Raw genomic sequence first — 12,255 nt, forward strand, 5'->3', positions numbered from 1 at the left:
ATGAACAAAAGAAAAAAAAAGACAATTTTTCACTCTTCCCCCCTCAAAAAACGACCGAAGGTCCAAGAAGTCATGTTGCTAGGGTAAAAAAGAGCAAACAAAATAGTTATTTAATGTATTGATTCTGTAGTGCAAGTGGTTGGCACGTTCGCCTAACAAGTGAAAGGTCCCTGATTCGAAACCAGGTGGAAACATTTGTTTGCCTGGAGAGGAAAGGGTGACACCAAGCTGTACTTGCCCAAGACACACCACAGGAAATGGTGCCCCTATTACCCTAGTGGTGAAGGGAAAATATACATATACAATTTTATTATTTTTTATTTATGTCTGGATATATATATTTTGATATTTCATTTAAATAAGTTAACATTTTCAGGTTTTCATGATTGTTCTATTTTATTCTCCATAAGACCAACTAAGGCTATTATGCTAAAAAAGGAACAAGTAAAAATAAAAGATGTTTATTTTAAATGGTAATTCTTTTGTTACTTTAGTTTTTGTGTGAATATTTTCATTGCATGATTATTTTTTTTAATTAAACATAATATATATTAAAAATATGTTTTTATTTACATACGTCTTAAATAATGTTTCAATATTTGATCATTTAAATTTCCATTATTTAATTTGGATAGCTTTGAATTTGTCTCGAAAACCTATCAACAACCATGTGACTAGTATTTAGCATATTCAAAGCAGATCAAATGGGCACTCACTCACATAGCAACAGATAATGGCTGAGATGTATAATTGGACCCCCCAGAAAATATATTTACCTCGTTCCAGACCGGATTCACCTCATTGTCAATCACGTTTGTTTTTTGTTTCTCATCTGAAGATCAAAACATACAAGAAATTATGATCACATAGTAGATGTTTAAAACAACAGTGTATAGTATACAGCAAACCCTAGATATATAAAACAATTAAATAAGAACACGATTCAACTAATGAGAAAAAAGACTCACATGTACCATCCCATAAACAAGATTTTAGGTCTTAAAAATAGTTTTCGTATGACACAACTTAAAGAGGCTGGCAAGTATGGCATCCATCTCACCACTATGGAAGCCTGAATGACCATTTTGCCAAGCTAACGGTAATGTTTTTACACTTACCTGCACACAGCTAAGCCAGAGTCCCCCAATTCAGGCATTTTCCACTGGTTCCTTCTCTAGCCACTCATATTAGCCACTTGGGTGCAGGCTATGGCTGGCCACTAGCCAGTATTGTTATTGTGAGCTGCTTTCGTGTTGTCCTTCAGTGACACTTGTTTCTCACAGATGGACATGCAAATGATTTCCACCGTTTCATTCTCTAGCAACTCATATTAGCCACTTGGGTGCAGGCAAGGCTGGCCACTACCAATTTTTGCTATTGATAGCTGCTTCTGCTTCGCCCTTTAGGGTCACTTGTTTTCCACAGCTTGTCATGCAAGAAAATATTGCAGAGTTCTGCAAATTCCACTATTTCCTTCTCTAGCCACTCATGTTACCCACTTGGCTGCAGGCTATGGCTCACTGCTATTCTTATTGTTGGCTGCTCCATGTGAATAAACCTTGTATCTTTGATTCGTTTTCCCTATTTTCTTCTCTAGCCACTAAGATTAGCAACTTGGCTGGCATCTATGGCTCACAGCTTGCCGCTATTGTTGGTTGCTCCTGTTTGTCAATCATTGTCCATTTTTTCCACAGCTGGACATGCAAGGAAATGTCTCTCTGTTTCAGCCAACTGGTGTTTTTCCTCAGTTTCCTTCTCTATCCACTCTTGTTAGCTACTTGGGCGCAGCTTATGGCTCAACGTTTTTGTTGTTGTTAGCTACTCTGTATAAATAAAGATTGCACTTGCAATCTTTTACTGGCCTTTTAGTAGCTCCTCCCGCCAGCCGCCCTGGCTGAAATTCAAGCAAGAAAATATAAAAGTACGCTTCAAATTTTGAGAATCTTCTATTCTTTGGGTAGTCGTAGTGTGTTTTCTTCCAATGCTTCAGCTCCTTTCTATTCCACAACGACATCTAGTGGTGATTATTTGACACACTGTCACTTCAACACATAAGCAGTAGACTTTTGTGGAGCAGAGAGGGCAGCACGGCGGCACAGCGGTTAGCGCGTGTGCAGGCACAGTTCTAAGGTCTTGGGAACCTCCTGTGTGGGTTCAAATCCAGCTACCGGACTTCCTGTGTGGAGTTTGTATGTTCTCCCCGTGCTTACATGGGTTTCCGTACTCCGGTTTCCTCCCACATTCCAAAGACATGCAGGTGAATTGGCCGGTCCAAATTGTCCCAAGGTGTGAATGAGCGAGTGAGTTGTCTGTCCCTGTGTGCCCTGCGATTGGCTGGCAACCAGTTCAGGGTGTCCCCTGCCCACTGCCCGATGATTGCTGGGATGGGCTCCAGCACCTCTGCGACCCTACTGAGGTTAAGCGGTGCAGCTAATGAGATGAGATGAGGTGGAGCAGAGATAACAATGAATGAACTGCAGCTGTTGCCTTATAAGGGGAAGCAAAAAGTAGCGGAAGAAAAGCGACCACACCTGCAGGTTATAGGTGACATTTTAAATGAGTTAAACAAACTCATTTGAAAACTAGTCTCTCTTTCATTAACCCAACCTACCATTCTTTCTCCGGTTTTATTTCAAAATGGGAAAGTTTGAAACATTTTCGATAAACACACAAATCCGTTGGGGGGGAAACGGTACCTTATTCCTTGTATTCTTTACCATAATTTTAAAAATTAAATAAAGGAAATTCACCTTTAAAGACGACTGTTGTAACTGGATCAGGACTTCCAAGTTTCTTTTTGGGCAAACCGGTGGCAGACTCTACCAAAATCCGCAGCATGATGAATTAGTTTTACAGAACAAAATAATAAAGGAATAGAAAAGAAAAAGTTAGTTGATTTGAAAAAGAATCGACGCTGGCATCTTCCAAAAAGTAGCCTGGACCCGGAGCAAAAGTTTATTTCCAGACAGAGCGCCAGAAGTGGGGAAAAAAAGGGGCGGAGCATCGGCGTGTAATTATCTCCAGTGGGGGACACGCTGTTGCTACCAAGAAAATTTATTTCTACTTAATGACGACCTGATGAATTTGGAACTAATATTAATTTTACAACTATTAGGCTGTGAATGTTTTAGACTAAAATTTAATTTAATTTACTATTTAACCTGTCAAGTTTTGACAAAAGTGTATTAGTATGTTACCATCTAGTGGTCACAAGGATGTACGACATCAACAGTAAATTCTAAACCCCTTTTTGGTTTAAAAATAATCTACAAACGGTGGAAAAGTGTTAATTAAATAAAAATACATTTGAATACCTTCCATTATTGTTTAGATGCCAAATCACGGCATAAAATGGCCTCCCGTTTGGTATTATTTCTTTCAGCCTAATTAATGGCACCTGGCGGCATGATCACGTGACTACCATCATATAAATTGAGCTATTTTATTTATTGTTTTATTTTACGTAAACCTTATATACTTTGATTGATATTAACCTGAAATCATGCAAAATTTAAGAATTTGATTCATTTTTTATTGAACACAAACATTAAATCTATTTTTCAAACACGGATAGAAAAAATAAAATAAATAAAATTCTTTAATAATCATTAGATTAAGTCAGTTTTTTACTCCCCCAAAAAACTAGATTAGAAATAAAAACAAGTAAAATGGGGGGTGTTTTTTAATTATTACTTTTTTAAATGTATGCCTTTATGTTATATTTACATTGTTTGACTATTTTAATTGAATTCGCTTAACTAAACTAAAAAGGGCTTTAGAATCTACTGTTGATGTCATACATCCTTGTGACCGCTAGATGGTAACATACTTAAACACATTTATCAAAACTTGAAAGCCTATCATTTTTTTTAAATGTTAATGTAAGTGGTCTCCATTTTTTATATCCTGTATTGAAATTGTAGTATTTGGTCTTTATTTTTATGAATATGTAACGGGTGTAATAATAACTTGAAATTCCTGCTGAAATATGTTGTATAGTTTTTGTGTAAGTGTCCTGCAATGATGAGTCCAACAGTGCCACCTGCTGGTATGGGGTAAGGTTTGTTTTGGCTTTGGACATGTGACCGGAAGGCGGGGTTTGTTGGCAGTCTAACAGCGTGCTGTCAACGGTAAGCCACGATCTTTTGGTGAAGTTAATTTTAAACATTAAAACCACAGCTGACAAATCTCTCAACATGCACAGGAATGTGATTGATGTTGTCAAGCTGTTTGAATTTATTTTCGTTTTGTTTCTGTCGCCTTTTATGTTAGTTTTGCCGGACGTTGCATGGTGTGCTAAAATGCTAATTCCCCTTATAGAGATCAAAGCCAGCAGAGAAGCTTACCACGTGTTGTGTTGTGACTCATTAATTTGCAGGTAAATTGTAGCCGTTTTTATACTCATTATTGTCATTATTTCTAATTTCTCATATATATAAAAAGGATGATGTTGGTTAGAATTCAGACTAAAGAAAATATGTTGAATTCATTGTAAACCTTAAAAAGCCACTAAACGATCTCTTGTTAAAAGTATCTTGTTAAAATGGATGTAAAAATGTATTGTGACGGTTGATATTCTAATATGTATTTTATGTAAACTGAAACGAAAGCTCTTTGATATATTTAGGGAAGTCTTACAGCGTGCTGTCAACGAGATCAAAGCCAGCAGAGAAGCTTACCACGTGTTGTGTTGTGACTCATTCATTTGCAGCAACTGTAATAAAAACCTCATCATCCAGTTCAGCGTGAATGTGGACCTTTGGTGGGACAGGTACACCGCGGTTACAAATACGTATTTACATTTAGATAAATGTTATTTCATTATTAAAACCTATTTTGAGAATGAAATAATAAAATATTCTTCATGAAAAAGTGTCAACAACTAATAAAACATTTGTTTATTATATATATATATATATATATATATATATATATATATATATATATATATATAAATATATATATATGTATATATATCAATTTTCTTTTTTTATTATTATTTATTTTGTTTGTATTTATACATAGAATAAATATTTATTTGAAAATATATAAGTATGAAGAATAAAAATTAATAAATGAGTACACTAACTATTTATATTTCATATTTTCATTTTTTATTTAATCTTTCTTCAGATGAATGAAACTAATAAGCATTTTTCAAATACCTTAGTCATTGTTTACATTTGAAAAATACCTGACTAGTATAAAACAATTGTCTCATAATATGTTTTCTCATATAACAACGGCATATATTTTTTTATAATATCTATAATATATATCGTTTTGCTTTCAAATATAACACTTGTGTGTTAAATAACTATTTTTTTGCGTAGGCCGTTTTGTGTTGTCCTAATAGGCAAGTGTGAAATTTTTCACATACATCTGTTGCAAAAGTGTTTTGAAGGATAAATACTAAAAGGTATATAGGGCAGAAAAATCCATATTTTTATTTTATCCTTTAAAAATCTTGAACGTTTGTTTTGGCTCAACTTCGATGTGAGGGTGCGTTGCCTCGCTTCTCCGCTTGTGGTCGCTAAGTTGTCATGTAGTATCCGGTTGAGTTACTTGAACACTAAATATGTTTCAAGTGCAAATATTTCTCAAGTACTTTTTAAGGCTACATTTTGACCTCGGGGCGAACTCTTATTATTGTCAAATCAAATAAGATGAAATAAAAAAGATCTACACACACACCCTTGCTGACGAAGCTTTTGGGAAAGTAAAGCTCAAATTGCAGTCAGAGTGACCTTGACATCGCTTGTTGAGACAAATCGATTTTTGAAAGTTGGTTGGACTTTTATGTAACTTGATTTTATCATCAAAAGTTGTTTTTGTAGTTGCCGTGTGCAGTTTTATCCTTAATGGATTGACATCATGCTTTTTTTGGACTGATGCAGTGTCAAACTCTGAGTCAAGCTGTAGGGCCACATACTAGAGAGAGAGAGATATTGTGACCTTTTGCCACCTTTTGCCACATTTCAGACTTTAAACATAAAGATATAAAACTAATTTATTGTGAAGCATCAACAAAAAGTGGGACACAATCATGAACAGAACACACTTTATCGGATATTTTAAACTTTTTTTAACAAATAAAAAACGAAAAAGTGGGTGTGCAAAATTATTCAGCCCCATTGAGTCAATACTTTGTAGCGCCACCTTTTGCTGCGATTACAGCTGCAAGTCGCTCTGGGTATGTCTCTATCAGTTTTGCACATCGAGAAACTGATATTTTTGCCCATTCCTCCTTGCAAAACAGCTCGAGCTCAGTGAGGTTGGATGGAAAACGTTTGTAAACAGCAGTTTTCAGGTCTTTCCACAGATTCTCAATTGGATTGAGGTCTGGACCTTTGACTTGGCCATTCTAACACCTTGATATGTTTTGTTGGTGAACCATTCCATTGTAACTTTTGCTTTAGGTTTTGGATCATTGTCTTGTTGGAAGACAAATCTCAGTCCCAGTCTCAGGTCTTTTGCGGACTCCATCAGATTTTCTTCCAGAATGGTCCTGTATTTGGCTCCATCCATTCTTCCCATCAATTTTAACCATCTTCCTTGTCCCTGTTGAAGAAAAAGCAGGCCCAACCCATGATGCTGCCACCACCATGTTTGACTGTGGGGATGGTGTGTTGAGGGCGATGAGCTGTGCTGCTTTTACACCAAACATAACGTCTTGCATTATTGCCAAAAAATTTGATTTTGGTTTCATCTGACCTGAGCATCTTCTTCCACATGTTTGATGTGTTTCCCAGGTGGCTTGTGGCAAACTTCAAAATACACTTTTTATGGATATCTTTAAGAAATGCCTTCCTTCTTGCCACTCTTCCGTAAAGGCCAGATTTGCGCATTATACGACTGATTGTTGTCCTTTGGTTAGATTCTCCTATCTCAGCTGTAGACCTCTGCAATTCATCCAGAGTGATCATGGGCCTCTTGGCTGCATCTCCGATCAGTTTTCTCTTTGTATGAGCTGAAAGTTTAGGGGGATGGCCCGATCTTGGTAGATTTGCAGTGGTCTGATACTCCTTCCGTTTCAATATTATTGCTTGCACAGTGCTCCTTGGGATGTTTAAAGCTTGGGAAATCTTTTTGTATCCAAATCCAGCTTTAAACATCTCCACAACAGTATCTCAGAGCTGCCTGGTTCGTTCCTTGTTCCTCATGATGCTCTATGCACTTTAAACAGACCTCTGAGACTATCACAGGTGCATTTATACAGAGACTTGATTACACACAGGTGGATTCCATGTATCATCGTCAGTCATTTAGATCAACATTGAATCATTCAGAGATCCTCACTGAACTTCTGAACAGAGTTTGCTGCAATGAAAGTAAAGGGCCCGAATAATTTTGTACACGCACTTTTTCGTTTTTATTTGTTAAAAACGTTTAAAATGTCCAATAAGGTGTGTTCCACTTCACGACTGTGTCCCACTTATTGTTGATGCTTTACAAGGAATTTCAGTTTTATATCTTTATGTTATAAGTCTGAAATGTGGCAAAAGGTTACAAAGTTCAAGGGGGGCAAATAGTTTCGCAAGGCACTGTATATCATAAAAGAGCTTCAGAACATGAAACAAATACATACTAAAATTAGATTACTGCACAATAAAAAACAAAACGAGAGGCATCTGATGTAAAAAAAAAAAAGCAAGAATAAGAGAAATAATAATAACTTTCATTGCCTTTTAACTGGCCCCTTTGTTTACTCGTTCTCAGCAGTTTTTTTTTCCTCGCGTTTCTTAAAAAACTGATCCAAAGACATCTGCTTCTGCCGGTTTTTGACAAGCCGTCAGAAATGCGCAAGGCAGACGTCATCATAATGAGGGATAGCCCGACCTGTCAACACTTTTTCCGGGGGATTTCTTTACACAAATTCTGCAACTTCATGGAATTTTGCCTAAAGGTCTTTAATTTGGGCTGATGGAATGATGGCTGCATCATTCTTGTTGCAGTATTTGTTGTCATACCTTTGTATTATCTCTTGCTTTGTTTCGATGGCCAGAAAAAATTCTCTTCCTCTTCTTTTCTTTTTGTTCATTTTCCCCATGTCTTTCGTGGGTCCATTGTGAATGGTAGCTCTTCGCAGTGGTACCATACATTCAATACATAGTGGGTAGGGGACACGAAGAGCATGCCGGGATTCACGCATTTGCACCAATTTCCCGGTAGAACCCTGGCAGCGGCGAATGGCATCGCGTACTGTACTATATTTTTGACTTTGTATCCCTAAACGCCTTTGTAAGTACAGGCAATATTTTCCCGTTCAGGTACTTTGTAACCTGAAACTTTTGTACGTAGACATTGGTAAGTAGAGGTACCACAGTATATAGACGGCGTATAATCTGTCTTTGAAAACAGTGGCAATACTTTGCCCGAAAGGAACCGATCTAATTTTAGTGAAGCCACAGTTATGTGCTTCTTCAGAACTGTGTTTAGTGGCTTATGTTTACGCTATCAAAAAGGGAAGTGGAGTAAACTGCGGTTGGCCAGGAATTCGCCATCAACGCAGGATGAAATATCATATATTGTCTACTTTTTTTTCATAAAGTATTTTTTTCTGAAATGAATGTTTATCTTTGTTGTTACATTGTGCCTATCCTTTTTTTCAATACTTCTTTTTCCAGAACACTGACTCAATTTTATAAACTCTGGTTTGGCTCGCGAATTGACATTTTTGGGAACACGTGTCAGATTCTGGAAAAAGGACAGCAAATAAGAAAGCAGTGGTTTGAGAGAAAATGGGAAACATAAAATATTTGGCTGTACGTTGAAGGACGTGTATGGCATCAAAATACATCTTCATCCCTCCATTATCTGCGCCGGTTATCCTCAGTAGGGTCACAGGGGTGCTGGAGCCCATCCCAGCTATCTTCGGGCAGTGGGCAGGGGACACCTTGAACTGGTTACCAGCCATCTTATTTCTTGTAAAAAGGTTTTTTAAAAAATTGAAAACTGTAGGAAAGTGCAAGTACTGATACCATGTGGCGCAGTGGCGATACCAGTCTTATTTCCAAGTATCGAGAAATATTTAAAGATTTTGTTGAAGTTTTAATATTAGGAATGTGCAACTACCGATACCATGTGTAGTATGAAAATGCAGTATCAGGAAAATGATACTTGTTTTTGTGGTAATTTTGATAGAAGGAATGTGAAAATACTGACACCCGTGGGACCAGTGGCAATACTAGCCTTATTTCAAAGTATCGGGAAATTATTATAGATTTAGTTGAAATTTTGAAACTAAGAATGTGCAAGTACCGATACCATGTGTCGGTAGCGGTGGCGATACTAGCCTTATTTCAAAGAATTGGGAAATGTTTAAAGATTTGGTTGAAATTTTAAAATTAGGAATGTGCAACTACCGATACCATGTGTAGTATGAATGTGCAGTATCAGGAAAGTAATACTGGTTTTGAAGCAATTTTTATATAAGGAATGTGAAAATACCTATACCATGCGTCGAGACCGGTGGCAATACTCGCTTTATTTCAAAGTATCGGGAAATTATTATAGATTTTGTTGAAATTTTCTACTAAGAATGTGCAAGTACCGATACCATCTGTCGTTTGTGGTGGCGATACTAGCCTTATTTCAAAGAATCAGGACATATTTAAAGATTTTGTTGGAATTTTAAAATTAGGAATGTGCAACTACCGATACTATGTGTGGTATGAAAGTGCAGTATCAGGAAAATAATACTGTTTTTGTTGCAATTTTGATACAAGAAATGTGAAAATACCGATACCATGTGTCAGGACCAGTGGCAATAGTAGCCTTATTTCAAAGTATCAGGAAAGTATTAGATTTTTTGCACATTTAACACCAGGATTGTTCAAGTACTGATACCCTGCGTTGGTACCAGTAGCGAAACCAGCCTTATTTTAAAGTCTCAGGTCATGATTATAGATATTATTGAAATTTTAAAACAAGGAATGTTCAAGTATTGATACTGTGTATCCATAGCAGTAGCCTTATTTGAGAATACATTATCAGGAATCTGTTATAGATTTTGTTTGCAATTTTATCACCAGAAATGTGCAATACCCTGTGTTGGTACCAGTAACGATAATAACCTTATTGTCACGGTTGCCATGGCGCCCAATTGGCCCCGCCCGTGTGTCACGGTTGCCATGGCGCCCAATTGGCCCGGGTGGCACCAGCTGGAGCTTGTTGACGCATTGGCTCCCTGTCAGTATTTGAACGCCGTCCTGTCAGTCTGTGAATCTCCGTTTTTACACGGCAAGCCCTTTTTCGCCAGTCCTGTATTTTTGCTCCTGTTTTTCTCCCGCTACGACCTGTTTTGATCTCAACCATGTCTGTTCTCCTGTCCCGAATAACGACCCATTTTCTGATATCGACCACATTTTTGCTCTTCCACCCCGGCTACTGACCCGTTTTTTTCCGTTCCTGACACCGCCATCGCTCGGCACGGAAGTCCCACTTCCGCGTCTGAGTAACCTACACCCTGCAACCAGCGATCTCCGGATCGTGAGTGCACTCCTTTCCCTTCTTCCCAATAAAACTGTGAGAAACGTTACGCGAGTGGGTCGTGTCTCTGTTCTGGTCGTGACACTTATTTGAAAGTACCAGGAATTTTTTATAGATTACATTAACATTTTAAAACTAGAAATGTTCAACTACTGATACCGTGTGCCTATATCTGTGGCGTTATTTAAAAGTATAGTATCAGGAAATTATTATTGATTTGTTGCAATTTTAACACAAGGAATTAGCAAGTATCGATACCATAGGTTAGTTAGAGTGACGATACCAGCCTTATTTTAAAGTATCAGGAAGTAATTATAGATTTCGGTGCAATTTTAACACTGGAAGTGTACAAGTATCGCTAAAGTGTGTCAGTACCAGCAGCAATACCAGCCTAATTTTAAAGTATCAAGAAATCGTTATCAATTTTGTTCCATTATCACCGCCGAGGATGTGCAAGTATCGATCCTGTGGTCCGGGACCAGGGGCGATACTGACCTTATTGTTAAGTTTCAGGAAATAATGATAGATATTGTTGCATTTTTAACACTAGGGACATTCAAGTATTGATACAATAGGTCGGTAACAGTGACAATACTAACCTTATTGTAAAGTATCAGGAAAGAACTATGGATTGCGTTGCATTTTGAACACTCAGAATGTGCAAGTATCAATACAATAGGTCGGTAACAGTGACGATACTAGCCTTATTGTAATCTATCAGGAAATAATTATAGATTCCCTTGCATTTTTATCACTAGGTATGTGCAAATACTTATCACGTGTTTCTCAGTACTAGTGGCGATATCACCCTTATTCTAAAGTATCGGAACGTGTATGATACTTTTGTAAAATAAGCAAAACACCTTAAACCAACAAGACACTATGCCACGGTTGCCCATTGCCCTCACTTGGACCCGCCCGTTTGGCGCCAGCTGCTGCTCGTTGCCTGATTGGCTCCCCTCCTATTTAAACTCAGTGCTCTCATTCACTCCTTGTCAGTCCGTCAACGAACCTCTGCACTCGCAAGACTTGTATACTGCTTGTGTATCCAGTATCGATCCTGCGTGTCTCGTCCTGTCCGGTATATTGCTCCAGTATGCGGTATCGACCCCGTCTGTCTCGTCCTGTCCGGTATTTTGCTCCACTATCCGGTATCGATCCAGTCTGTCCTGTCCGGTTTCGATCTCGTCTGCCTCTGGCTTCCTGTTTTCCTGCGCCTGACTTCTCTGTTTCACTTCTTCCGCCCAGCGATTGCCGAATCACTGGCGTTTGTGTTCACGCGCATGACTGCCCCATTCCCGTAAATTAAAGCTTGTGTGAAAACGTTACGCGTCTGGGTCCTCCGTCTGTTCGGGTTCTGACACAATAATTATTATATCCTTGACTTCCATGATAAAAATATGAAGATGAGATTTATTTTAAGAAAATACTTAATTTGTTTTAGGGGTCATCGCGAGATTTGACATTTTAATTGTATAAGTATCTTGTGTCCAAATCAATGACTAATGAAGAGTTGAGTAAAGGCATCAGTTTGGAGAATGAAGTAACTTATTCAAGACGATACTGAAATATATATATTTTTTATTATGTTGAATTTTCTCACAAATAAATCAAAATAAATTAATGACATAAAGACCACAAGTTATTTTGTTTCTCTCTCTAGGCTGCACGTTGAATTCTTCACATACGCTCAGAGTAAACATATAAATCACATAACGATCATTCTCTCAACACTTTTTCTGGCAAAGGACTTTCCCCTTCAGA

General features: G+C 37.6%; 1 protein-coding gene across 4 annotated transcripts in view; it reads right to left on the reverse strand.

The window, feature by feature from the left end:
* The window catches only part of LOC148347191 (myoferlin-like), a 40,727-nt gene extending 37,757 nt beyond the window's left edge, over nucleotides 1-2,970 (reverse strand). For all 4 annotated transcript variants that reach the window (XM_088323522.1, XM_088323523.1, XM_088323521.1 and 1 more), the window contains exons 1-2: nucleotides 2,751-2,970; nucleotides 777-832 (exon numbers count right to left, since the gene is read on the reverse strand). In XM_088323522.1, the coding sequence (XP_088179648.1) occupies nucleotides 777-832; nucleotides 2,751-2,838 (144 nt within the window). In that variant the 5' untranslated portion in view covers nucleotides 2,839-2,970. The remainder of the gene's footprint in view (nucleotides 1-776; nucleotides 833-2,750) is intronic.
* Between the last annotated feature and the right edge of the window lie 9,285 nt (nucleotides 2,971-12,255).

This window comes from Urocampus carinirostris, chromosome 19 (assembly GCF_059441175.1).
Source record: "Urocampus carinirostris isolate Australia breed hairy pipefish chromosome 19, RoL_Ucar_1.0, whole genome shotgun sequence".
Taxonomy (NCBI): Eukaryota; Metazoa; Chordata; class Actinopteri; order Syngnathiformes; family Syngnathidae; genus Urocampus; species Urocampus carinirostris.